General features: G+C 39.0%; 2 protein-coding genes across 8 annotated transcripts in view; one reads left to right on the top strand and one right to left on the bottom strand.

The window, feature by feature from the left end:
• Positions 1–2,216, bottom strand: part of LOC124796371 (translation initiation factor eIF-2B subunit beta) — a 79,469-nt gene extending 77,253 nt beyond the window's left edge. The window contains exons 1-2 of the mRNA XM_047260532.1: positions 2,039–2,216; positions 1,873–1,959 (exon numbers count right to left, since the gene is read on the bottom strand). Of these exons, the coding sequence (XP_047116488.1) occupies positions 1,873–1,959; positions 2,039–2,100 (149 nt within the window). The 5' untranslated portion in view covers positions 2,101–2,216. The remainder of the gene's footprint in view (positions 1–1,872; positions 1,960–2,038) is intronic.
• A 1,689-nt stretch (positions 2,217–3,905) lies between these two features.
• LOC124796343 (CCR4-NOT transcription complex subunit 1) overlaps positions 3,906–26,914 on the top strand; it is a 126,607-nt gene continuing 103,598 nt past the window's right edge. For 6 of the 7 annotated variants that reach the window (XM_047260485.1, XM_047260480.1, XM_047260482.1 and 3 more), the window contains exons 1-4: positions 3,907–4,224; positions 5,758–5,970; positions 6,052–6,232; positions 11,038–11,139. In XM_047260485.1, coding sequence (XP_047116441.1) covers positions 4,123–4,224; positions 5,758–5,970; positions 6,052–6,232; positions 11,038–11,139 — 598 coding nt within the window. In that variant the 5' untranslated portion in view covers positions 3,907–4,122. Of the gene's footprint in view, positions 4,225–5,757; positions 5,971–6,051; positions 6,233–11,037; positions 11,140–26,914 lie in introns of all 7 variants that reach the window. The other variant, XM_047260484.1, reaches the window with a different exon arrangement.

Below are 26,914 nucleotides of genomic sequence, written 5' to 3'. Positions count from 1 at the left end.
TAAAGGTGGCAGGGGTAAAATATAGGGAGCGAAAGGCTATTTACAATTTGTACAGAAACCAGATGGCAGTTATAAGAGTCGAGGGACATGAAAGGGAAGCAGTGGTTGGGAAGGGAGTAAGACAGGGTTGTAGCCTCTCCCCGATGTTGTTCAATCTGTATATTGAGCAAGCAGTAAAGGAAACAAAAGAAAAATTCGGAGTAGGTATTAAAATTCATGGAGAAGAAATAAAAACTTTGAGGTTCGCCGATGACATTATAATTCTGTCAGAGACAGCAAAGGACTTGGAAGAGCAGTTGAATGGAATGGACAGTGTCTTGAAAGGAGGATATAAGATGAACATCAACAAAAGCAAAACAAGGATAATGGAATGTAGTCTAATTAAGTCAGGTGATGCTGAGGGAATTAGATTAGGAAATGAGGCACTTAAAGTAGTAAAGGAGTTTTGCTATTTGGGGAGCAAAATAACTGATGATGGTCGAAGTAGAGAGGATATAAAATGTAGGCTGGCAATGGCAAGGAAAGCGTTTCTGAAGAAGAGAAATTTGTTAACATCCAGTATAGATTTAAGTGTCAGGAAGTCATTTTTGAAAGTATTCGTATGGAGTGTAGCCATGTATGGAAGTGAAACATGGACGATAAATAGTTTGGACAAGAAGAGAATAGAAGCTTTCGAAATGTGGTGCTACGGAAGAATGCTGAAGATTAGATGGGTAGATCACATAACTAATGAGGAAGTATTGAATAGGATTGGGGAGAAGAGAAGTTTGTGGCACAACTTGACCAGAAGAAGGGATCGGTTGGTAGGACATGTTCTGAGGCATCAAGGGATCACCAATTTAGTATTGGAGGGCAGCGTGGAGGGTAAAAATCGTAGAGGGAGACCAAGAGATGAATACACTAAGCAGATTCAGAAGGATGTAGGTTGCAGTAGGTACTGGGAGATGAAAAAGCTTGCACAGGATAGAGCAGAATGGAGAGCTGCATCAAACCAGTCTCAGGACTGAAGACCACAACAGCAACATGGTTTGCATGAAATGTATATAGGGCTAGAGTAGATGAACATGGTGACAATTATTAAAGACCATAAAAATGATTTACTTAACACGAAAACCAGGGAAGACAAAGTAGTAGTAGTGGTGGTGGTGGTGGTGGTGGTGGTAGTAGTATTAGTAGTAGTAACAGTTGTAGTAAACAATTAACTTGGCACTTTAAGCAGAAAAAGAAAGCAAAAATTTTTCGAGCATGTATATATTACATGTAAAACGTAAGGCTGATGACAAAGAACTTAGTACCCAGATACATAAAAATAAAACAATTACCAAATGATACAAAGAAATAAAAAATGGCATCAAACCTTTTAAAAAAACTGCCAAACAATAAAGCAGCAAATGATTTTCAGTCTATTCCAATATAAAGTAATCTTTAATAAGAGTATTCCATATATATATCCAGTGCTTACCACACTTAGCTACTGTAACCACTTTTGGCCATGTAAAAATATCTAGATGTTAGCTAAACAGGCAACTACATTTAAACATAATTTTGGTGGTAATGGAGATAGTTAACCAACTATCAAACTAATATAAACTAAAATGAATTACTGGCACGAAACAAGACTACAGGTGATACCCATTTTCAAACTTTTGTGGTGGATTGGCGATAGTGTACTTTACACAGATGAATGAAAATGTAATGGAAATAACAGAGGAAAGGTCCCCAAGATGTGACGAACGGGAGTTGCAGGTTTGGGGATGTTATATTTTGCTACAGCTTTGTGTACAGAAACATTCTAGGGGTAGTGTCTCCCGAGGAAATGTGTCTTAAATGATAAGGGTTTTAATTTCGTTGGTGACAGAAAACAATACTTACTTTGCTGTTTTCCACTCTGCGTGCGTGATAATATTTTTTAATAATTCAACAGTGGCTGTGGCTATGGTATATGAATCACGCATTTTCCTGAAACAAATATTTATTTACTCCACATATGTCAACTCTTAGTTCTTTCATGTTGATAATTCTCAAACTGCGTACCCACCCTTGTTTGATGTCACTCACAAATCTGTCAATCAACTGATAATGCCCGTTAGTATCTCGCATTTTCGCTTATGGATCTTGCTCGTACCAATATTTATTTATGTAGTCTACTGTCCTCCCACGCGTCACAGTTTTTCTCTCAAAGCACACCTCTGTGATCACCTCATTCCTTACAAGTTGTGTCTCTGGCCTCACCGCCTGCGCAGCGCTTTCGGCGCAAGAACTGTTTTAAAAGAGTAGGATAGGAGCGTAGGTCGGAGAACAGAATGAATTAGTTGAACATGAAGAAAATTTCTTCAGTCGGAAAGCTATTCAGTTTGGAAAAATGAGTAAGTTTTCGTATATGAATGTTCACAGTATAGTCATCATGGGGCAGTGCATTTTGAAATTCCTCCTTTTTGTATGATTGGAAAATAAACGCTTTTTGTTCTTTCAATCCGAAAAAAAAGGTTGCGAAATGCACTAATCCGTTAGTGTGCACCTAGAGATCACTAGCGTGAACACATATTCCGAACAGTAATTAGCGGATAGAAGGGAGGACAAGCTGTCATTACCGATTTGCGTTTCTAAAACATTTCCAGTTATTCAACAGAACGTTGATTATTATCGGTCAAAGTTTTCTAAACGCGTCTGCGGAATAGCAATGGAAATTGATGCTTTGATGATGTAGGAATTAAGTACGATATTGTAATTTCAGGTGAAAACTATTGGGTACATCTTCGTTTTAAGGGTTACGTTATTGCCTCACAACCAAATTGTTTTTGTAAAATTATTGTTTTTAAATATTTTACATACCGTTTTGTGTGTGAAATGCGAACACACAAAAATTAGACTATTGTTAACTGTGTTTTCAGGCATTGAGGAAAGCAACGGAGACGTACATAAATCTTGTAACAATGCAATCGATGAAAAATGTTTAGTCTCTACAGTACCAATACGAAAGGCATAACATTTTTTTAAAATTTCTTGAACTTTACAGACGCCATCTGGTTGGTATGAAAAACAATCACAGCGAAAATATCTACACATACTTTCGTCTATAAGGGTGGACGTTGCAGAGCAGGACGAATCGCTACACGCTTACTAGGAAGAAACTTCGCCTTGCTACTTCATTCTGGGGAAGGATGAGTAATGTTCATTTCTATAGTCGGAAGAAATTTAAAACGAATCCATCAGCAGAGATTTACAACGATTATAATGATATAGGCGCGTGAGAAGAGTAAAAAAGGCGAGCTGTAAAACTTTATTTCTGGATACTATAGATCATTAAAGAGTTGTTAGGTAAGTCGAAACTGTAGCTGATAGTGTTGTTTGTTCTGCAAACGGAATTTGACCGAATGTGTTAAGCGAAGTGACGAGACCGTGAATGCGCAAGAGCGATTTAAGTTCCAGTTGGGTTACACTAAAAAGAGATCGTCTGATTTCCTTGTAACTGGCTCTTGATTAGTATTCCACTCAGTGTATTATTTGTATTTCATGGAAGACAAGAAAATGTCTCCTATCACTCCTGAACACCTGCATCTTCGCGCATGAGAAATGTGGCATCAATAATTACAGAATTGACTAAAGGTTTATCCAATTTGCAGTGGTGTGTCAAAAAATACTTATTGCATTAGAAAAAAATAAAACCGTTTCAACATGTGCGATTTGTGGCTCAAGCGTAGATAAAAATTTCGCAGTAAACAGGCGCACCAGACGCATTTTCTCTCGGTGGACTGCCCCTATAACTGTTGAGATTCTTGACATTTAAAACGTCACCTGACTCGCAAACTTTTTAATGGGGAAAGAGGAGTAGTCTTATTGTCTTGTGCTGCCGCCTACGTTGACGAAATGAACTAATGGCTTTGGATTTCAGCGAGTCTTTGCCTCAAACGAAGTTTACCGGAGAAAATAATAGCAGCAATTTGTTTCGCCATGATGTTGATGTGAATTAGTTTGTCAAAGCCACTTCCCGATGTTGTACTTAGGCCCATATCAATGTAGAAAATACGCATTCCTCAGGAAGGGAAACGGGGGCAGCATTTCGTGGATACCAAAGAAAGCTTCAAACGTGTTTGAAGCTTTCGAGGCCGTATTCATGGAACTATGAACCTGGACTCGTTGTCTTTTGCCTTGTCACAAATATGTTATTTGGTTACAAATTTAACAAAGAAAAATTATAAGCAAAGTGTTCAGGATATATATCATGTAAGTAATAGGAATGTAATTGAAGAATATTAATATCGTCTTGAATACGGTTTGTTGTGTGCTTGCATATGGTGGATAGTTGAGAGGAAAGAGCTGGATCAGAAGTTATCTGTGCAAAATTTTCGAAAAACTGAAAATATAGATTTATGAAGTCAAGTTCTTCAGAGTACGCCAAGTGACACCAGTGAACGGATTCGTAAACAAACAGAAAGAAACAGACGCAACCCGTAAGGGTCTTGGTGTGCAAGCTATAGTAGGGTTTCTGGCCCTGTTGCATCAAATTATGAAAAAAATGTTGGAGTGTTAAGTGCTTCTGTGTTAATTATTGCCGAAATTCTTGACTGAAGATTGCCATGTTGAATTCAGTTCGTCGAGAGCGTACTAACTATTTAGTGAAATGCCAGATTTGTGATACACAAAATCGGTGCGTAGTTGCAGGAAACTCATATTTCTGCTATTTTGAATTGCTTTTTGGTAATTCCGCCTAAGCTGTGACTCTATCGAAATTATAAGAAACTTTGAATTTTATTTCTGTTACAGTTCATGAACATTGAAATAGTTTTATGTAATTGTGGGTTCCGAAAAGGGGGGGGGGGGTTATTTGTCGTTGTGGAGCGTTTGAGAGGTATCGTGTGTACCAGATTTGTTTGCAGAGAATTATTAAATATAAAAATAATGATATGCCTACTCAGTTTAATCTTAGATTCGGCAAAATAAAGAAGCTTCGTTTTATAGTTGTTAGAGTACGAAGGAGATTTGTCAGTAATATTCATTGAGGACGAATGGTGGCATCAAGAAATCACCATTATTTGTTTTTGGTAGAATTGAGCAATCTTCGTAAAATTACATTTGTTGTATAATGCAAATTCGGGTGTAATAGGGATGCTGTGTTTGGTTAGGATGTTGTAGTGACCCTACACAAAATAATCAAAATAGAATTGAATTCTGAAAACACAAACAAATAAAATCCCCGACGAATATTTTGGTTCGTACTTAATATACATGCAATCGAACCACCAAGAAAAAGGAGTGTGGGGTACTATTCGGATAACTTAGACATTGTAGTAAAGTGTGAAACATAATTCCTGCCGACTGCATGGTGCGACTGAAGGATAGACGGTCGCCCCTGTAGCATCGAATTAAAATCCATGAAGAAATAACCAGAACAAAAACATTGTGAATAAAGTAGTTGAAACTTTAGGGTTATGTAATTTATCCTAGCTAATTAGTTTTTTCAGGTGTTATACAGAACATGAGGAAAGGGAAAGGCTGATGGTTAAATAAATAAAAAAACCTTGCTCCAAATAGCATAAGAAGAAATTGTTAAAAATATTTAGTCATTGGAGTCTTTTACACAGTTGTAGCTGTTGTTTGTGAAATGCAAGTAACAATACATGTGAGAAATGTTCGGCTGAACAATTTCATTAAAGAACTACGTCTAATGTTTTTGATCGGTCATCAATATAACACTGTGAAATTTCGGTAAAATATTCTGTCGTATCAGAAATACTGAGTGTAACTATCTAATTACAGTTGGTGTCAGCATACGGGCTTGAAGCAGAAAGGCACTTGCTGCGTTGTCTCTTCTCGCACATTGATTTCAGTGCTGAGGGGACTAAAACTAGCAGCAGTAAAGACTTCCACCAAATTTTGCTTCTTAGCCAGGAGTGCACATCACTGCTGACAAAGCCCACATTTATATCTAGTATTTGCTACGCCACTGATAATCCTTTACACCATCAGAAGGTTTGTTCACTTCTCTAAATCAAGTTAATAATCAACCCGTTGCTTTTGTTGTTATCACGTTAAGGTTTTGATATGTTTCAGACTTTGAAACCATCATCACAACTTTTACCACAAGTTAGCAAAGTTTTGAAGCTAACTCCAGTCCAGGAAGTAGCATTCGGCTTGGCATTACTACATTCATTAAACCTAGAAACGCAAAATTTCGCTGCCCAGTTTTTGAAAGCTCGGCTCCCAGATCTTATAGTATCTTACATAAATACAGGTGAGTGTTACTTCATATAGAAATTAAAAAAGGGAATGTATTTACAATAATTTTTTGATTGGTGTAAATGCATTAGAAAGTATGTGATCAGACCATGTGTACAGGACATGAAATGGAAGTGGTTTGTGGAGGTTACAGATATTAGTTCCTGCATTTTTTGGGTCTATAGAACAGGAACTGAATCCAATCTAATTTAATAGATACATCATGCTGCAGTTACATTACTTGGTGACAGTTCATTACTAGTAGTTAGATGGTCGGCCACAAGTTTTTTTGTGTCTGTCGTACTGCACTTACTATGCTCCCTTTTTACTCCTTATTTTAATATGCAAGTGAAGACTGTCTGTAAAGTACACACAAGTCTAACGAAGAGGCCGTAAGTTAAGCTGAAATTGAAGATGATTTGGTATAACTTTGAAGTTAATGACATCAGGGTAGAACTGTATTGACATCGGTTATCTAATGTGTGGAGATTCATCTTAGTATAGCCCTAGGTCTAGAGGCATAATCCGTATCTCTTTACAGGCAGGGGGGTTACCTTCATACTCTCGGATTTTATTGAGTTTAGCATAGCCTATATTAAAATTTAGGAGTAAATAGATATTTTGTTAGAGGTTTTTTTAAAAAGGTAATTGCTTTGTGATTACAATGGTATCCTCCATTTGGATGCATCTGTCAAAGTTCTTTTACTGTCACCTTTTGAATTTATTTATTTTTTGTAATTTATAGAAAATTTTTTTCAAAAATGCCAATCCACAAAAAGCTAGATTTTTTCTGTTGATTAGTATCATATAGTACTATATTCTCTGCAAAGGAGAGCTTCCACTTTAAAGTTGGGCAGGTTTTATTTTTAAAAATATTTTTGTGAACTTTCAAGGATAATGTATGTCTTCACTGAAGTTGTTTCTTACTAATTTCTTTGTTGCAATGTTTATTTCTATTGTAAATAGTCTTCATGGGTTTGCCATTAGATCACGTTGAGCAAATTCCACAATATTTCCTCGGAGAATCTGTCAGGCATCTTGCTCCGAGGAAATATTGTGGAATTTGCACGTGATCCGGCGGCAAACCCGTGAAGACTATTTACAACACATTCACCGGGAGAGCTTGAAGAGTCACAACTGGTACCTTTATTTCTATTGTCTGTTGCATTTATTTATTATCACTTTCTTTGTTGCTGTTATGTATTATTACTTTCTTTGTTGCTGTTATATATCATCCCTTATTTTGTTGCAGCTATTTTTTGTCACTTACTTTGTTGCAGCTATTTTTTGTCACTTACTTTGTTGCAGCTATTTTTTGTCACTTACTTTGTTGCAGCTATTTTTTGTCACTTACTTTGTTGCAGCTATTTTTTGTCACTTACTTTGTTGCAGCTATTTTTTGTCACTTACTTTGTTGCAGCTATTTTTTGTCACTTTCATTGTTGAAGTTATTTCTTAAACTTTGTTCTAGTTTCTTGTCAGTTTCTTTGTCGTGTTTGTTCATTGCAAGTTTCTGTATTGTAGTTGTTCAGTGCGAATTTGTTTACTGAAGAGGCTTCTAAGAAATCTGAGACCATCCAGCGAGTTCTGTGTTCCGTGAGGAATTTGCCAGTTGACACAGCTACAGTGTGTATTGTGAAAAGGACTGTTTCAAATGTCTTCTGACTGGGACCACAGGAGAGGGAAGTGTGCTGACTATTTGCATATCTACAAGAGTTTTATATAAGACAAATAAAAAAAAACAGACTTTGGTTAGGTTTGGAATAAGTGCTCTCATTTGAAGACTGTTTCAAAGTGAAGATGTTTCCAGTGACTACTTTTTGTGTTTTAAATGTTTTGACAGAATAACAATAATAATAGTATCTGAACAAGGTGAAGCCTCCCATGGTGCAGATGATGCAGATTTTGCGTCAATAGGAGGAGGATTAAATATGCTGAATCAGTCAGTCAACCACAGAGGTAGGTGTTAATCCTGTTAAGAAACTGTGATCAGTGAAGTAGTCATAAGCTCTATGCATCAAGAAAGTGCAGAGAAATTACTAAAGCTATGGATGAATAAGCTACAGCAAAAATGACCACACTCTTAAAAGTAGAAATTCCATCTTCAGAAGAAAATGAACCAAACCACTTTTGCATCTCTTGCCAGGAATTTTTCACAAATATCAATTTAGCTCTTGAGTATTGTGTATCCTACAGTAAAAATGTGCAAGTTTTGACTTTTTCAAAGAAAACAGTTTTGAACCTGGTCATCCTGTAGAAGCAGCTCAAGTTCAAATAGTTCATTTTATCTGGAAGATATATGGGACTGTTCTCACCAGAGTGCCAACAAAAAATGCCCTATAACTGTAACAGTTGAAGGTCAAAAAGTTGTGAAAGTGAAGAGGTACATGACTCGCAGTATTAGAGAAACTTTTGAAATTTATAAGAGCAGCTATACAACTTCAAGTATTGGAAGGTCAAAATTTGATGCACTATGACCTAAGTGGGTAGTTCCACACCCACCTAGAGATGTTTGTTTGTGTGTACTGCACGAATTTTGTACTTTGTATGGTAACTTTGAAGAACTTACTGAGCATGTGACATATGACACCTGGGTTGGACATGTGAAGTCATTAGTAGTCTGTGATGTAAAGCAAGGGACTTGTTTGTTTCAAGAATGTGGCGACTGCCCTGGAAAGGGAGGACTGTCTTTACAGACACTTGGTCTGGAAGACGTAACAGATAACAGTGCAGAAATTATATATGCGACATGGGAGAAAAATAAACTAATTAAGAAAACTGTTGCCTTTGACAGTTTCATTTATGAACTTGGTGAATGGTCAGTGAAAGCAGTAACACATGAGCATCTGAATAAATTGCAACAACACATTGCAGAAGTGAAAGGGTGTGTACAGGATGAAGAACTATGTTCAGTGCTTTTCTGTGATTTTGCTGAGAACTGGTCTGTAATTTTACCACAAGAAGTACGAGGGTATCATTAGAGTAATGACCAGCTTTCAATTTTTACAGGAGTGATGTATTTTCAAAACAAGACCACAAGTGTTGCAGTTATAAGTGATGGCACCAGACATAACTCAGCACATGCTTTTCTAGCAATGCACAAAATTCTTCAACTGCAAACAAGGGCAGAGAAGATCATTATTATTTCTGATGGTGCTCCTAGTAGTTTTAAAAATCATTACCAGCTGTATAAATTCAGGAAGTCACTTGTGCCAACTGACTCCGTATACAGTGCTAGTGGTCATGGGAAGCAGACTTGTGATGCTATAGGAGGCCTGCTGAAGCACCATGCTACAAAACAGAATCTTTCCAGACCAGATATTGCTGCAATTCAGAATGCTGAGGATTTTACAAGAGTCATGAAATCTTATACATCCACAGCCCTCACTCTTTTGTCCAAAGAGGAAATCGAAGAATTCCATGAACAGAAAAAAGGAGAATGGTCCAAACTAACTACTCTTGTGAAAGGAACTCTGAAGACACGTTATTGGACTCGGTGGTGGGTGAACTCATAGTGCATGCACTTCGAAGAGCAAGGAAGAAGAAATTCCGTTCATTTGGCCAACCCCTCAGAAACAGCAGAATAACATTCAGATTCACAACCTGAGAAGTGGGATGTTTGTTGCATGTGTGTGTGACTGTGACTGGTTGATTGCAGAGATTATAGACACCAGTTATGAGTTAAATGAAATCGTAGTGAACTTTATGCTACCACATGGACCAGCTGCTGGATATAGGGTTTCAGCTGAAGGACAGCAACAACGCCATCAGTGCTCTCACTTCCTGTTCATAATGTTTTGAAGATTGTAAGTGCTCCAGTTCCTATTGGTTCAACAGGAAAGTATCACTCTATATCAAAGGAAGATACTGAAGCAGTGGAACACATTGTTAGTTCACTGGCTAATTTCAGTACAAAACAGAGTGCACAGTAGTTGTATAAATTGAAACCTTTAGGTCTTTGGACCTTTCACATATATTTTGGAATCATTTAAAATGCTTGAAAGGTGAGTCTCTTACTCATCCTTCAAAACTAAAATTATGTTAAATAGGGCTAGGTTGTGGTTTTTATGAGCCAGTTATGTGATAATGTGGTAATAAAACAGGTGTTATGTATGGCAAAAATTTCAATTGTTTATAAAACCTGTTCAACATAAAAGTGGAAGCTCTTCCTTTCAGGGAATTTAGAACCATATGGTACTAATCAACAGAAAAAATAAAAACTTTATGGATTGGCATATTCGAAAAAAAAAAAAAATTCCATAAACTATAAAAAAAATTTCAGAACACTATCGTAAAAGAACTTTGACAGTTAAGTCCAAATGGAGGATTTCTTTGTAATCATTAAACAATTCTCTAAAAGAAAAAACAGCAAAATATCTAGAACTTTTCCAGAGATACAGCATTTTAAATTTTTTCCAAAATTCGCATCTTAAAAATGGTATGCGCAGTGTCATCTTTGGAGGGCTGTATTTCAGAACAGAATTTTTTTTTGGAGAAAACAAAAAATACATGTTTCTTACTTAGTCCTTCATTTTAACATGTGCTAAATTCAATACTTCTATTTGAAGTTATTTTTTAAAAAGTGGTATAAGTATGTAGAACTATATCTTCCGGTAGGCAGTATGTTCTTATCTCTATCTCAGTAGGATGCCAGAAAATAATTGGCCAGAGAATGGTACATGGTATCCCTGGCAAGAATTTGCAATGTTAATTTGAGTTAGCCTTTTATAGTGAGTAAAGTTTTTTTTTCTATTAGTCATTGTTATCTTATAGCTATTTTCCTTTTAACCAGAATTTATATGAATTCTCTAATTTTTGTAGAAACAGCTAGCAACCAGCAAGAACTCAGTCTGCGTGACATTCCTTCTGAGGTTCTCCACTTGATAGTTGTCAGTTTACTCCAGGGATTCAAAGATCAATTTGGTGAGTAATGATAAAAATATTTCAGTTAATTCTGTGTTCTATATGCCATTGAAATAGGAAATGCAGCTTATTTTTGGCATGTAGAATACAAATGCTAATCTAACAAACTGGAAGATAAAATCAACAAAGGAAAGTCCGTGATGTAATGTTAACAACATGATGAAGAGGATGGATTGCTACTCACCACATAGTGGAGATGGTGAGTCGCAAATAGGCACAACAAAAGACTGCTAAACAAGTGAGCTTTCCGTTAAAAGGTCTTTTTTAGCTCAAGCGCGCGCGCGCGCCCACACACACACACACACACACACACACACACACACACACACACACACACACACACTCTCTTATTCTCTCTCTCTGTCTTTCTTTCTTTCTTTTCCTGCCTGCGACTCAACTCCACTGTATGGTGAGCAGCAATCTTATCCTTTTGATAATATTGTGAAGTCGGAAGATAAGTAATACACCATAACAGAAAGTTCCTTCAACTGTAGACTGTACGTATACTGTCACTTCTGTGACGATCATGCGCATATCATTTCATTTAATGTTCCGTAATGTCAACTTGGGTAGAGTAAGTATGATTGTAATGCTGCTAACCATATTGGCAGCAGAACAATCATGATGAACACTCAAGGGATCTTTGGTTAAATGCCAGATTATTACATTTCACCTTGGGTGCTTTTGTGAGCCATGCAAAGTGTTGTTTGTAAGGTGCCAAGTCTATTCAAAGTACCATAAGGGTTATAAAATCGGATCAGAATAAGATATCACTACACTGGCAGCTCATACAGTTGGATAAAATTAGTCAAATCAACCAACTTAGGTTAATTTCTGGACAGTGATGTCGCAGATTCCTTTGCTTTCTTATATTTGACAATATATTGTAATTATAACAATTTTTGTTGAGTGTACCAGTTTCATGTTTAAAAAATTTAAAATGGGTAATGGATAGGTTAAAGTTAGTAATAGTGGGAATTATTGAAGTTTGGTGGCAACATGACTTCTGGTCAAGTGAATACAGGGCTATAAATACAAAATCAAACAACAGTAATGCAGGAGTTAAGTAATAAAAAAATAGGAACACGGGTAAGCTATGGTATAAATGGAATAGCATAAGAGTGGTTTAAGTAATATGTACAGAACAGTAAGCAAAAAGTTTCCTTATATGGGTCAAGTGAGTTAAATAAGTTTGCCACAATAGTACAAGTATATATGCCAACTAGCATCACAGATGACAAAGAGATTGCAGAAATGTATGATGCAATAAGAGAAATTATTGATACAGTGAAGGGAGATGAAAATTTAATAGTTACAGGTGACTGGAACTCGATAGTAGGAAAAGGAAGAGAAGGAAACGTAGTAGGTGAATATGGAATGGGCGTAAGAAATGAAAGAGGAAGCCGTTTGGTAGAATTTTGCACAGAGCATAACTTAATAATAGCTAACACTTGGTTCAAGAATCATGAAAGAAGGTTGCATATGTGGAAGAGGCCTGGAGAATACAAACATTTAAAAAATGAGATCGATAGGAAGTGCAAAATGGCTAAGCAGGGATGGATAGAGGACAAATGTAAGGATGTAGAGGCTTATCTCACTAGGGGGTAAGATACATACTGTCTCCAGGAAAATTAGAGAGACTATTGAAGAAAAGAGAACCACCTGTATGAATATCAAGATCTCAGATGAAAACCAATTCTAAGCAAAAAATGGAAAGCAGAGAGGTGGAAGGAGTATATAGAGGGTCTATGCAAGGGCAATGTACTTGAGGGCAATATTATAGAAGTGGAAGACGACATAGATAAGGATGAAATGGGAGATATGACACTGCGTGATGAATTTGACAGAGCACTGAAAGACCTGACTTGAAACAAGGCCCCAGGAGTAGACAACATTTCATCAGAACTGCTGATAGCCTTGGGAGAGCCAGTCAAGACAAAACTCTCTACCATCTGGTGAGCAAGATGCATGAGACAGGTGAAATACCCTCAGACTTCAAGAAGAATATAATAATTCCAATCACAGAGAAAACAAACTAAGAGTTCAATAAGCCACGGCTGCAAAATACTAACACGTATTCTTTACTGACGAATGGAAAAACTGGTAGATGCCGACCTCGGGGAAGATCAGTTTGGATTCCGTAGAAATTTTGGAACTTGTGAGGCAATACTGACCCTATGATTTATCTTAGAAGATAGATTAAGGAAAGGCAAACCTATGTTTCTAGCATTAGTAGACTTAGAGAAAGCTTCTGACAATGTTGAGTGGAATACTCTCTTTCAGATTCTGAAGGTGGCAGGCGTCAAATACAGGGAGTGAAAGGCTATTAAAAGTTTGTACAGAAACCAGATGGCAGCTATGTGAGTTTAGGGGCACAAAAGGGATGCAGTGGTTGAGAAGGTAGGAGGACAGGGTTGGAGCATATCCCCAATGTTATTCAATCTGTATATTGAGCAAGCAGTAAAGGAAACAAAAGAAAAATTCAGAGTAGGGACTAAAATCCATGGAGAATAAATAAAAACTTTGAGGTTTGCTGATGAAATTGTAATTGTCAGACAGCAAAGGACCTGGAAGAGCAGTTGAACGGAGTGGACAGTGTCTTGAAAGGAGGATACAAGATGAAAATCAACGGAAGCAAAATGAGGATAATGGAATGTAGTCAAATTAATCAGATGATGCTGAAGGAATTAGATTACGAAATGAGATACTTAAGTAGTAAGAGTTTTGCTACTTGGGAAGCAAAATAACTGATGGTTGAAGTAGAGAGGATATAAAATGTTGACTGGCATTGGCAAGGAAAGCATTTCTGAAGGAGACACATTTGTTAACATATAGTGTAGTTTTAACTGTCGGAAAATCTTTTCTGAAAGAACTATCTAGTATAGCCCCAGTTTGGAAATATCATAGTTCCAGAGTTGATGCACTGAGTAGTCTGAGCCGTAGTGGGGAGGTGGGTAGTCTCCACATGACGCATGTTCACTTTTAGTGGTTTTGCTGTTTCCTCTTCGTTTATTGCTCCCATGTCAATTGAAAACGAAGTAGATTTCTGTGGCCGGGAGCTATCAAATGAATTAAATTGCTTCACGTAATTACGGAAGGCTAAAATATATTATTAATTTCAGATTTTATTTTATTTCCACCCTTCAGACAGCCCAGCATTAATCGCCTTGCAGAACAATGAAGGTTTCCCCCCCCCCCCCCCCTCCCCAAAGAAATTTGGCTTTTATTAATCTTTTCTGCCGAGGCAGTCAATTTCATTGAAAGTAAGTGATTCCACACTGTTCGCTACATTTCAATTGTTCGCTACTTTTCAAGTGCACGTTTTTATCTTCTAGCACACATGACATTATGCCATAATAATGGTACTCCCAGAAAATTTACATCTGAATCTGGACATACAAATGTGCACTTCAAGCCGAAGTATGCATTTTAGTACGGTTCACGAAATTCTTATGCTCTTGAAGTATCATCTGACGTGTTGTTTCTTTCATGACAGTGTGTAAGATCTTTTAATGTTTTACACATACGAACAAATGGGCTTCCTGCGTCATTGTAGCTGCTCTAGGGCAATGACTCCCATTCTCTGGCACTCTGTGCCAGCTGCTCAAATGAACCTATTTCTAACAGGTCGCAGGAAAATATTGCAAATGATGATTTGAAAAGCTTTACATTCCAAGTAAATTTCCTATTACGAAAGATGAAATATGTGCTAGAATGTACGATGAGTTCCTGAAATCACAGACTGTTTGACTCTCATTTGAAAATCAACTCTTTGAGGAGGACCAGTTTGAATAATTTCAAACCCAGAAGATCAAACATTTATGTTGTTACTAAAAATTTTGCCGGCACAATTATGCGATGTATCTTAAAGTGTAACATGCGCATAAAAGATCAACATATGTGTGGTAGCTTAGCTTCTCTTGCAGCTTATTAATCTTAGAGACCAATATTATATGTGAAAGCTTTTCATTTCATGTAGCAACACTATGTATATTAATTTAATTTTTCTTATTTGTGTGTTTGCGCTACTTAACAGCGATCTTGCTATTGGCTGACCACATCACGTGCCCTATGCTGTCAGCGGCTGGCGAGATCATGCCACATGAGCTATGACTGGCTTACAAAAGCGCATCGCAATCTCAATTTCAATGCATCGGAAAGTAACATTGGAATTCGAATTTACACCTTCGTAATACAAAAATATGCAGCATATATGTTGCTGCACATCAAAGATCTTTCCAAAACTTGTTTCTTTCCCCTGAGTTTCATTTTCTAAAGCGCCGGGAAATTCTACGCAGGCAGTGTATAAAACTATAACCATTCAAAGGATGGATAAGTTTTACAGTACCATGGAAAAGTATACTGTCACCTGGGAGAAAGTGTATTTTTAACCGGGAATCCGGGAAAAATCCAGGAATTACAAAAGACTTGACACCAGTTCTACAAACAGTCACAAATGTAAACATCCACCTCAAGAATACACCTCCTCTTACTTCAACATGCACCCTTCAAATACACCGAGCATGCCCATCATTACACAGCACAACATGTTTACTTCAAGATTGAATGCCAGGAAGTGGAATACCAGGATACGATGTGGGAGAGAATTAGAAATGTTGCACATCTACAAATTAATTTGTGATGTGAATGTAAAATTACTTGTTACATCATTATGATTCATTGTACATAATGATCCATGGACCCCTGGACATGAATCTAAGTATCCTCAAATATTTCACGTGACCTATACAGTTAAAATGAAGATAGGGATAACCAGACATAACCCCACAAAATAATTTAGGGGAAAAATTAAAAAGAAAGAAAGGAAAAAACGCACATGCGATCCTCCAGAATTAACCAAAAGAAAATACATAAAGATACTGGACTCCACTACATACAGAATTTAACAGGTCAGAAATCAAAAACAAATAAATAACCAACAAATACCAAAGACTCTATCCCATTCAACCAAAACATTACTACAAACCATATCACAAAAGCAAGCATTCACTGTAAAAGTGAGCCACCAGTAACAATGTGAACCTTATAAGAACAGTGGATTTCATACACGCAGCCCATCAGTGACATCATGTTTGGGGGAGAAAACTGTCCAAATATTTGTAAAAAAGCAAAATTATTTAACACAACAATTTGTTTCACTCACGGCCATTTGAGCCATGCATAGGTCACAGACATAGATTTCACTAATAACTAAGACAACCGTGGTTACCACTTAATAGCATGTCTCTCAGTGGTTTCTAGATATTTGTTGATTTGTGTATGTTGTTTTGGTACTTTGTTTTTGGCAACAGTAATTTCATTCAAAACACACTATGAATCTTACTATGAAATCTGACTGAGTAAAACATTTGTCTGGTTGGTTATTTAGTTTGTTTATATGTTGCACAATGTATTGTAATGATGTCAAAAGCGTCAGATGACACGCTATTTGAAAATGTCTTCCTATTTGGGATGCATGCTATGCATTTACTGACAGGTCAGTGTTGCAGTGAAAAATATTTTAGCAAATCACAGTTCTGTAAGTTGTCTCTTACTGTCAGATATGCTACAGCAGAAAATCATCATTAGTATGCATTACCAAGAAGCATTTTCAGTTGGTTTTGAAGCTGATATTGCTCAATGTTGGGCATTTTACATTATTAGGTACATCATGCAAATTTATCCACATAATTCACCCATTTTTGGAGCCAGAATCACCTTCATGAAAAGCAAATAATTCTTTTTTCATACATATAGCTGTAATTGTGTGTGTGATTGTTTCTTTTGAAAGGATTCATTAGAGAAAAGATATACTTTAAGCTCTTGAGTTGTTTATATGTTTTTAAACCCTGTTGTAAATGCACAGTCATGAAACATGATTCCATATAGTGGACGAATCTCCAGTATAAGTTTCTTACTCTATATATTGTCTTTCACATATGTACTTATGTGGGCAAACTGAAATTTTCTGAATATGACAGTGAAAGAATTAACATTGTAGACCCATAAGACACTTTAAAATGAATGCACCTTTTCACTGTTTTTGCAGAATGTGGGTTAGATCCTTGAACACTTATTCTGAAAGGCATGCAAAATGCCCATTTGTAGCTGACATAACATGTTCAGTGAATTCAAAACTTTTTTCTAACAAGTATGTAATCAGTGTTGCAGTAGGTATGAATTAGAGGTTACTGAATCTAATGATTAGGATGTAGTTTCTAAATTTTGTTGTTTTCAATTCCTGACTTTTCTGTTGCTATGCAGCTTAAATTTTTCTGGAGAAATGTGATCTCTCTTTCACGTCCAGGCCTCTTCTCACATATTTTCTCATACACTTGCTTCAGAAGGCTTTTAAATTTCTGATAGTTGTTTTATCTTTTTCAAGACAAAGAATCATTGTCACATCCAGAAAACACAAAAAGGTGATGCAGACTTTGCCCTTAATGTCAAAGGGCCACAGATGCCTCTGTTCCTGTGAGAACTGTGGAATTCCTGTCCTGAAGTCTCGTCAGGAGCACAAAACAGTAGACAAATTAGCTATATTCTGTTTAAAAGTGGCAAAATATTGTTATAAAAAGTATTTTGTTTGCAGGGTCATCATCTGCAGCAAGCACAGAAATATTTGTTTCGTAAATAAATACGCCCTTCTTTTGCTGCAATGTATTTTGTTTGTTCCAGACATGTTTCGCCTTCTGCCTCAGGACATGTTCAGTGGAAAGTTCTATAACAGTTCACAGCTTATATATATAGTTATTAGAGCTTCTGGCTGGCATCTGCATTTCCTCTCGTCTGGTCCCATGTTGGAGGTTGCCCTAGAACTTCACTTATGAAATATAAACACATTGTCATGTCATGAACATTTTTCTTCACAATTTTCTGCGTCTGTGCCCTAATTGGAGCACTATTATTCTTCTGTCACTAGCTGTAGATACTGATTTACTGTCTTAACTATTGTGTGTTCACTTTGTCTCTTTCTATTTTGTTTGTTTATGTAGATAGGGAGAGGGGGGGAGGATAGTCAGGGGTGGCTTATATAAACTTGAATGTGAATATAATACCTGTCAAAGAGTGGTTGACAGATTGTGTTGAGTATGTGGAGCATTTGTCAAATACTGCTTGCTTTTGTGTGTGCATGTGGTTTGAAGATTAGGTGTTGGTGGTGATTAGTGTAAACCCACAACAACTGACAAAAATCAGCTGATTCAAGTTTTGGTTTAAATGCTTTGTGAAGTGGTTCATCGACGAGTGAGCAGAAAGGGATTGTGTGGTATTATTATTATTATTATTATTATGATCATCTGTTGGGGTATTACTCTACTGTTATACCTAATAATGTAAACAATGATTTGTTTGTTATGTGTATTTGATCATTTAACAGGGTTTTCTTTTCTGCTTTGGTTTTTGTATGTGGTAATTTCCTTGTGGGATCAGGGGGTGTTTTTTATTGTTTATTCTAGTTATTTTCATGTCGTCTTCTCTGGAGGTTGGCTTGTAATTGTGTTCTCTTAGATGTTCTATAAATGTAGAGTGGTTTGTCCCAAATTTATAGGCTCTCAAGTGTTCTTTCTATGTGATGTCAAACATTCTGCCCATTTGTTCTACATATCTGCCATCACAACTGTTACTCTGTAATTGATATATACCTGCTTTCTGGTATATGTCTTTCTTTTATTGGTTTTGGGGTGTATGTTTTTGGATAGAATTGTCTGTTGTGTATGCTATGTTTTAGCCCTGTCTTTTGAAAATGCGGTGAGTTTGTGTGTCATTGTGTACCACCTCGCTTCTTCTTTTGTATTTTCCTCGTTATTCTGTGTTGTTATGGTACTGAGTGTTTGTGATTCTCTGGTTCTGCCGTGGTTTTGTGTATTGTCTCTCTCTCTCTCTCTTCTCTCTTTTTTTTTTTTTTTTTTTTTTTTTTTTTTTTTTTTTTTTTTTTTTTTTTTTTTTTTTTTTGTGACTATTACCATTGTAGCCATTGTTTTTGGCTTTCCACATTATTATGTCAAGCTCTTTTTGGTAGTATTGAATGCCACTGTGTTGAGTCGGTGGAGCATCAGTCAAAAAACTGCTTGCTTTGTGTGTGTAGATGGTTAGATGATTGGATGACGATGATTATTGTTAGTGTTAATGCAAAACAACTGACAACAATAACAAAAGTAAAAGAAAAACAGAAAAAACAATACCATACAAGAACAACACAACAGAACCAAAGACAATCAGAAACACTCATTGCCATAACAACTACATAGAATAATCAGGAAAATGTAAGAAAAGACGAAAGATGGTACACAATGACAAACACATGGTCACATGTAAAGTCACCAATATTTTCGAAAGACCGGGCATAAACATAGCATACACAACAGACAGTTCTATACAAAAATACACCCTAAAACTAAGAAGACATTAACAGTTCCAGAAAGCAGGTGTGTGTGTGTGTGTGTGTGTGTGTGTGTGTGTGTGTGTGTGTGTGTGTGTGTGTGTGTGAGATTACGGTGTAACACTTGTGGTGACAGATCTGTAAGACAACCTGTAAGTTTAGGACAAACCACTCTACATTTACGGGACACCTAAGAGAACACAATCAAAACCCAACTGCTAGAGAAGAAGACATGAAAATAATTAGAATAAACGATGAAAAACATCTTCTGACCATGCAAGAAAATTACCACATACAAAAAAACCAAAGCAGAAAAGAGAACCCTGGTGAATGATCAAATATACACAACAATCAATTTATTGTTTACATTAATAAAATAGATCAACACTCCAAAAGATGGTTATCATAATAATACCACCCAGTCCCTTTCCGCTCGGTCTTCAATTAACCACTCCATAAAACATTTAAACCAAACATCAAATCAGGTGAACAACCAATCTGTCAGTCTCTCGTTGACAGCTATTAAATTCACATTCAAGTTCATAAAACTCGCCTTGACCCCCCACCCCCTCCATTTACATAAACCCAATAGAAAGAGACATAAAGTGAACAGGCAGTAGTTAAAACTGAAAATCAGTATCTACAGCTAGTGGCAGAATAATAATCAGGGTTGCCACAAGTCCTCGAAATCAGGGAATTTCAAACACATTAGGGAAATATTGGGGAGATTTGAAAAGAGCAATGGAAAAATCTCATTTTTGCCTCAGTAAATGAAATGGTTTGTCTGCTGAAGTGTCATGCGTCGTTGTCTGGATGCAGTTGAGTATGTATGTCACTTCCCTACTCCCTCATTAATACTGCTTCTCTCCTTCCTACCACTCCCCTCAGCTTGCGGTCAGTGCTGCCACTGCTTTTTGCTGTTAGCCTAGCAGCTACCGATAAGAGACAGGGAGGCCTGAGGAGTGGTTTGTTTGGATCTAATTCTCAGAGACTGTAGGCACAGCATCCAGAGACGGTGGTCATGTGTGTGTAAGTTGTGTCTGAGTGATTGTGTGAATGTGTGTGTGTGCTCTCATTTTCTGACAAAAGCTACGGCTGAAAATTTGGTTGCGTGTGTGTCTTTTCTACATGTCTGTCTGTGGCTTAGCAATCATCTTTATGGTGAGGTGCTAGCTATCCCCATTAGTATTGAGTCTCAGAATATTTGAGCAAGTTATCTGTTGCATGGATTGATCACCGTGGGTCTCATTTCATCAAGTGACTCATGAAAAGCTGTCCACATGAGTGAATTTCCACAACAGGCCAAAACCACTGGCCGTTTCTGCGGGTATCTGTAATGGATCGTGCCTGCTGATATGAAGCCATTCAGTTCATGCTAATATGCAGACCCTGCCCATTGGATCTAGTCTCAAAAATCTCCCTGCAGGCGTGGTATGTTTGTGTGTGGCGTAAAACAGCAGATTTTCACAGTTTATCCATGGACCCAGCACTGCGGTGTCCATCAGCAGGCCAGAGGCCATGGGTGATGGATTTCAGGAAGTGCAACTATCTCATCTCAAGTCTGTTGTACAGTGTGGCATTCTATAGACATTTTATTTGTTCTAGTATATTTTGGCACTTCAAAAGTAGTGTATATGCTGGAAAGTAAAAACGATAAGAAGAAGAAAATTATGTCAGCCGCCGGCGGTCTGTAATCTATGTACTCATAGATTTCTCAAAAGAAAGATCACATAAACCTGTAAAAAAAAAATTAGATAAAACACAGTTAGTAATAACTGACAATAATGAACATAGTAGAACCAACATTTTACTGCGGTCACCTACAGTGTTGGTTTACACAATTCTTCCCCACCTTATAAACGTCTTTCAAGAGGCCTACTTTTTTCTGAGGCTATTTCTGTAATCAGTGAAGGTATTTTAAATCTGCCTTGTGACTCCAAGGAAATGCATATTTTTGTCATCAAATGTGTTTTGTTTTATTGAAATCAAATAACATCAGTAGTCTAAATGAAAAACAGTACTATTTGGCACACTTTCTCCATCTGAAGTTCATTACACAAGATATTTACATTAGTCCTCAATGTTTTTGCTCATATCAGGAAACATCATCTGCTTGCAATTTTTTGATAGATTTCCTCATTTGCACTATTGTTTCTTGTACCATAGCTGCAAAGACAGATTGTCAACTTACGTCTTAACTTACTCTTGAGATGTCAAAATTTGTCAGGGAAAAATGCTAAAACTTGTCTGAAAATCAGGGAAATATCAGGGAACTTCACTTGGGAAAACTTGGGGCAACCCTGATAATATTGTTCCACAGCATTTACAGCACAGAACTTGAAAATTGGAAAAAAAGTTTGAGAGGTGAAAATGTGCTTATGTTTTGTAAATGAAGTTATAGTGTGACATCCAACATGTGACCAGATAAGAGGAAATGCTAATTCCAGCCAAAAAACTCAATAACTGTAAGTAATCACTTACTTGTGTAAAATATCAGCCGTGAATTATTTTATAACCTACAAATATAACATATCAAAACAAAACTGTATTGTTCTGGAATCCACTGAAGATACCTTCAAGTAAAAGGCAAAACAGTCTGGAACAAATAAAATACATTGCATAAATAAAACTGTTTTTTGCAAAAGGAATAGTTTTTGTAGTTGTGTTTTTAGTCAGCATTGTAAAAATTTTAAACTCATGATCCACATATTTAAATATTCATGTAAGATGTACCATTTTCTTCCAGTATGTCTATTGCATCAATCATCTCGTACATCTTTAATCGCAGATTATCCATTACTATATTATGTCCTTTCGTGGTGTTTCCGTATGTAGTTGCAATCTTAGGACTCTCTTCACTACTTCACTAAATTTCTTTTGTTATTAAAGAGTGAACCATTGGCATCTGTCATCTGGTAACTGCTGCGTCAGAGCCAGTGTCACAAACTGTATCCCAGTGGTCCTGTTCTTATGCTAAACATCAGAGTAATAGCCTGAGATGGTGCTGCTGGCAGAGCTGCCTACTGGGTATAAAGGGCCTGCCATTTGCACATCTTCCTACTATTTCACCAAAATGACAGTGGTAAAAACGGTCTTTTTGGTCTGGTGAGAGCACAGTGTGTGCTCATTGTCATTAGTGTGAAAGTGTGCAGTCTCACCGTTTGGTTGGGTCAGAGGTTCAAACTCATTGAGGCATGAGGTGATGTCATACAGCCTATCTCGCTTATGTTTTGTAATGCCTTGGAGCAGCACTGTTACCTCGGTTTTTGTCTGCGATCTCCACCATCTTACTAAAGTTCACTAAGGTGTCACCAACAGCAGAGTTCTATAAATCTCTGGCAAATGAGATATCTATACAAGTGTGAGAATGTATCTGGGACATACTGTTTGCCCATGGTGTGGAGGTGGCTTTCTGTCTCCAGTTTCCTCCCTGTGCAACAATTGTTTGAAGTATTGCATTTTAGAGAGGGAAAGCTACCAAATGAGCTGGCCTATTAATAGGTCATACTTTCCTGAGGTAGGGAGTGTAGTGGTAATGTTACTATCCTTGTTGGTAGGACAGCTGTTCACTATGTCACCACATGTGCATATTTGGTGCAATCTTGCATTATTCTAGCACTGAGGAAATTTCTGTAGATATGTGTGAACTGTAGTGACTGACAGTCTGTCCAGCAATCTGGTGCTTTAAATGCTACATGGTTCACTTGCACTGCTGAGTCAGTCCCACAGGTTGGAAGTAGGTAATAACTCTTCAGACCTTCAGCTGCAGACAGATAACACAGAGGGTCACATCTGGGGAGCAGCAAAGGCTGGTGTTGGCCTCTGACAGGTGGCTGGCAGGCAATTCCAGGGTGCCATGGCTACACTACTGCAGCAACTCTTGCAGCTACACTGTAGGTGCTCCATCTAGAAGTGATGATGGTCTGTGTCATACACACTGTTGCAAATGGTTTTCACAATTTAAACTTATTCGTCTGTCACTTGAAGATGATGCTAGAGTGGGGAGGCCTTCCACATCAAGTGATGAATCACATGTTAAAAAAAAAAAAAAATCAATGATCTGGTCTGCACAAATAGTTGATTGTCTGTTTTGTAGTGGTTAATGAAAAAAATCTGCAAAAAGAGAGGAGTTGTGGCAACACAACACACAGTTCTTCTGCCATGACAATGCGCACACATAAGCAATTCGTCAGTTTTGTGCCAAAAATTTAATGACTGTCCTCGTGGAGAGTATTGGTGACATCAAAGCAAATTTGTCATAGGCCTTAATGGCCATCTCAGATGAACTTATCAAAGACTGCTTTGCAAAATGGAAACACTACTGGGAAAAAAGTGTGTGAATAGGGGAGGGGAGTACTCTGAAGGGATCAAGGATCAGTAATCTGTTAAATTAAAGTTTAGAAAAATAGTTTGCTTACTTTATGAACAGATTAGTAATGGAGTGATTTGTGAGATGAGGCAACTGCAGATTGGCATTAAACAGATCAAAACAAAGGATAGTGTGATGCATGGCATTCCAGTTTATCCATGTGAGTGGAACACAGTGCACATCTTTGTGATGCAGTCTTATATACATAAGGACCGCAGTAATCCGGCATGCAGTAGTCCGACCGACCTGAAGTCCAGCATGCATCAAAAATTTTTCTGCATCTTTTGCTCAGCTTTGTTGGCAGTACAATCGGATGCCTTTCAGAAACATCAGAACAGTTCAGCACAGCACCTTGTTAGTGACAATTATCTTCCACACTGAGGCAAATTATAATCTCGCCAAGATAATTCAGGTGTGTTGCTAGCTTTGTGCTGGTATCAGTGACTCTTCATTCACGAGACCTAAATTTACAGTAATTAAAATTGCCTCAGTGCTGTGTGGTTTTATTTTGTGGATATTTAAGAAAGTCATTGTACTGTACCAGTATTCAGCTACTTCTGTTGCTATCAAATAGACTAGCACAGTAAACAGTTTGTATATACAGTGAATGTTTTCTAAACAGAGCCTAAAATGGCAAAATGCAAACATGTTATGTTGACAATCAACCAAAACCTGGACGTCATAAGAAGAATGGAAAAAGAGGAGAACCAAACATAATATGATAATTTAATATAACATCTTCAAGTACACACAATGTCAGAAAACAAAAACAGCAGCTAGAAAACTTGGTCACAATCTGTTTCAACTAAAAGCCTAGACCTTAAGCAGACTCAAAAAACTCTTAAGTTGGAAACTGTGGAAGTAGTATTGTTAAAGTGGCTCATGCTAAGAGAGCAGAGGGAAAACCAATAACAGGGCCTGTGTTAATTGAAAAGGAATATCAACAATGTAGGAAAAGATAGATTGCTACTTACCATAAAGAAGACATGTTAAGTTGGAGACAGGCACAAATAAAACACTTGCCTAAAGGTTTCGGCCACAGCCTTCATCAGCAGAAGAGAAACACACACCATTCATACACATAAGCAAGCACACCTCATGCACACATCTCGGGCAAGATTGCAATTATCATGTGGGATGCAAGCAGCAGTTTGGAGAGGGGAGGGGGAGGGAAAGGGATAGACTACAACGATCATGTAGGATGCAAGCAGCAGTTTGGTGGGGGGGGGGGGGGGGGGGGAGGGGGGGATAGTAGTTTACAGATGAAGAGACAGACACAAAAACTGCCTGGTGGATTGTGCAGGGACTAGAATGCCAAAAGGCACAGCATCAGGAGGTTATGGGGCAGGGAGTTGGGGGGGGGGGGGGGGGGGAGGGGGAAGGAGAGGAGAGGGGAAATATTGGCAGAGGGTGGGTGAGAAAATGGGGAGAAGACAATAGGAAAGAGGGGGTGGAAACTATTGGGTAGGGGTTGTAGGGGCAGTATGTTACCGTAAATTGAGGCTGGGATAATTATGGGAGGAGAGAATAAGCTGCGAGGATAACTCCTATGTGCGCAGTTCAAAAAATCTGATGCTGGAGGGGAGGATCCAGATGGCTCGGGTAGTGAAGCTACCATTGAAATAAAGCAAGTTCTGTTCAGCTGCATGTTGTGCCACAATGTGATCTACTTTGCTCTTGGTCAGTTTGGCAGTGGCCATTCATCCTTGTGGACAGCTGGTTGATAGTCATACCCTCCCTCCCTCTCCCCCTCCTCTCCCTCTCCCCCTCCTCTCTCCATCTCCCCTCCTCTCTCCATCTCCCCCTCCTCTCTCCCTCTCCCCCTCCTCTCTCCCTCTCCCCCTCCTCTCTCCCTCTCCCCCTCCTCTCTCCCTCTCCCCCTCCTCTCTCCTCTCCCCCTCCTCTCTCCCTCTCCCCCTCCTCTCTCCCTCTCCCCCTCCTCTCTCCCTCTCCCCCTCCTCTCTCCCTCTCCCCCTCCTCTCTCCTCTCCCCCTCCTCTCTCCCTCACCCCTCCTCTCTCCCTCTCCCCCTCCTCTCTCCCTCTCCCCCTCCCCCTCCTCTCTCCCTCTCCCTCTCCTCTCTCCCTCTCCCCCTCCTCTCTCCCTCTCCCCCTCCTCTCTCCCTCTCCTCTCCCTCTCCCCCTCCTCTCTCCCTCTCCCTCTCCCCCCTCTCCCTCCTCTCTCCCTCTCCCTCTCCCCCTCCTCTCTCCCTCTCCCTCTCCCCCTCCTCTCTCCCTCTCCCTCTCCCCCTCCTCTCTCCCTCTCCCTCTCCCCCTCCTCTCTCCCTCTCCCTCTCCCCCTCCTCTCTCCCTCTCCCTCTCCCCCTCCTCTCTCCCTCTCCCTCTCCCCCTCCTCTCTCCCCCTCCTCTCTCCCTCTCCCTCTCCCCCTCCTCTCTCCCTCTCCCTCTCCCTCTCCCTCTCCCTCTCCCCTCCTCTCTCCCTCTCCCTCTCCCCCTCCTCTCTCCCTCTCCCTCTCCCCCTCCTCTCTCCCTCTCCCTCTCCCCTCCTCTCTCCCTCTCCCTCTCCCCCTCCTCTCTCCCTCTCCCCCTCCTCTCTCCCTCTCCCTCTCCCCCTCCTCTCTCCCTCTCCCTCTCCCCCTCCTCTCTCCCTCTCCCTCTCCCCCTCCTCTCTCCCTCTCCCTCTCCCCCTCCTCTCTCCCTCTCCCTCTCCCCCTCCTCTCTCCCTCTCCCTCTCCCCCTCCTCTCTCCCTCTCCCTCTCCCCCTCCTCTCTCCCTCTCCCTCTCCCCCTCCTCTCTCCCTCTCCCTCTCCCCCTCCTCTCTCCCTCTCCCTCTCCCCCTCCTCTCTCCCTCTCCCTCTCCCCCTCCTCTCTCCCTCTCCCTCTCCCCCTCCTCTCTCCCTCTCCCTCTCCCCCTCCTCTCTCCCTCTCCCTCTCCCCCTCCTCTCTCCCTCTCCCCCTCTCCCCCTCCTCTCTCCCTCTCCCCCTCTCCCCCTCTCCCCCTCTCCCCCTCCTCTCTCCCTCTCCCCCTCCCCCTCCTCTCTCCCTCTCCCCCTCCCCCTCCTCTCTC

This window comes from Schistocerca piceifrons, chromosome 4 (genome assembly GCF_021461385.2).
Source record: "Schistocerca piceifrons isolate TAMUIC-IGC-003096 chromosome 4, iqSchPice1.1, whole genome shotgun sequence".
In the NCBI taxonomy this organism is placed as follows: Eukaryota; Metazoa; Arthropoda; class Insecta; order Orthoptera; family Acrididae; genus Schistocerca; species Schistocerca piceifrons.
Note: the sequence above shows the minus strand (reverse complement) of the source record. Positions and strands in the feature narration are given on the sequence as shown.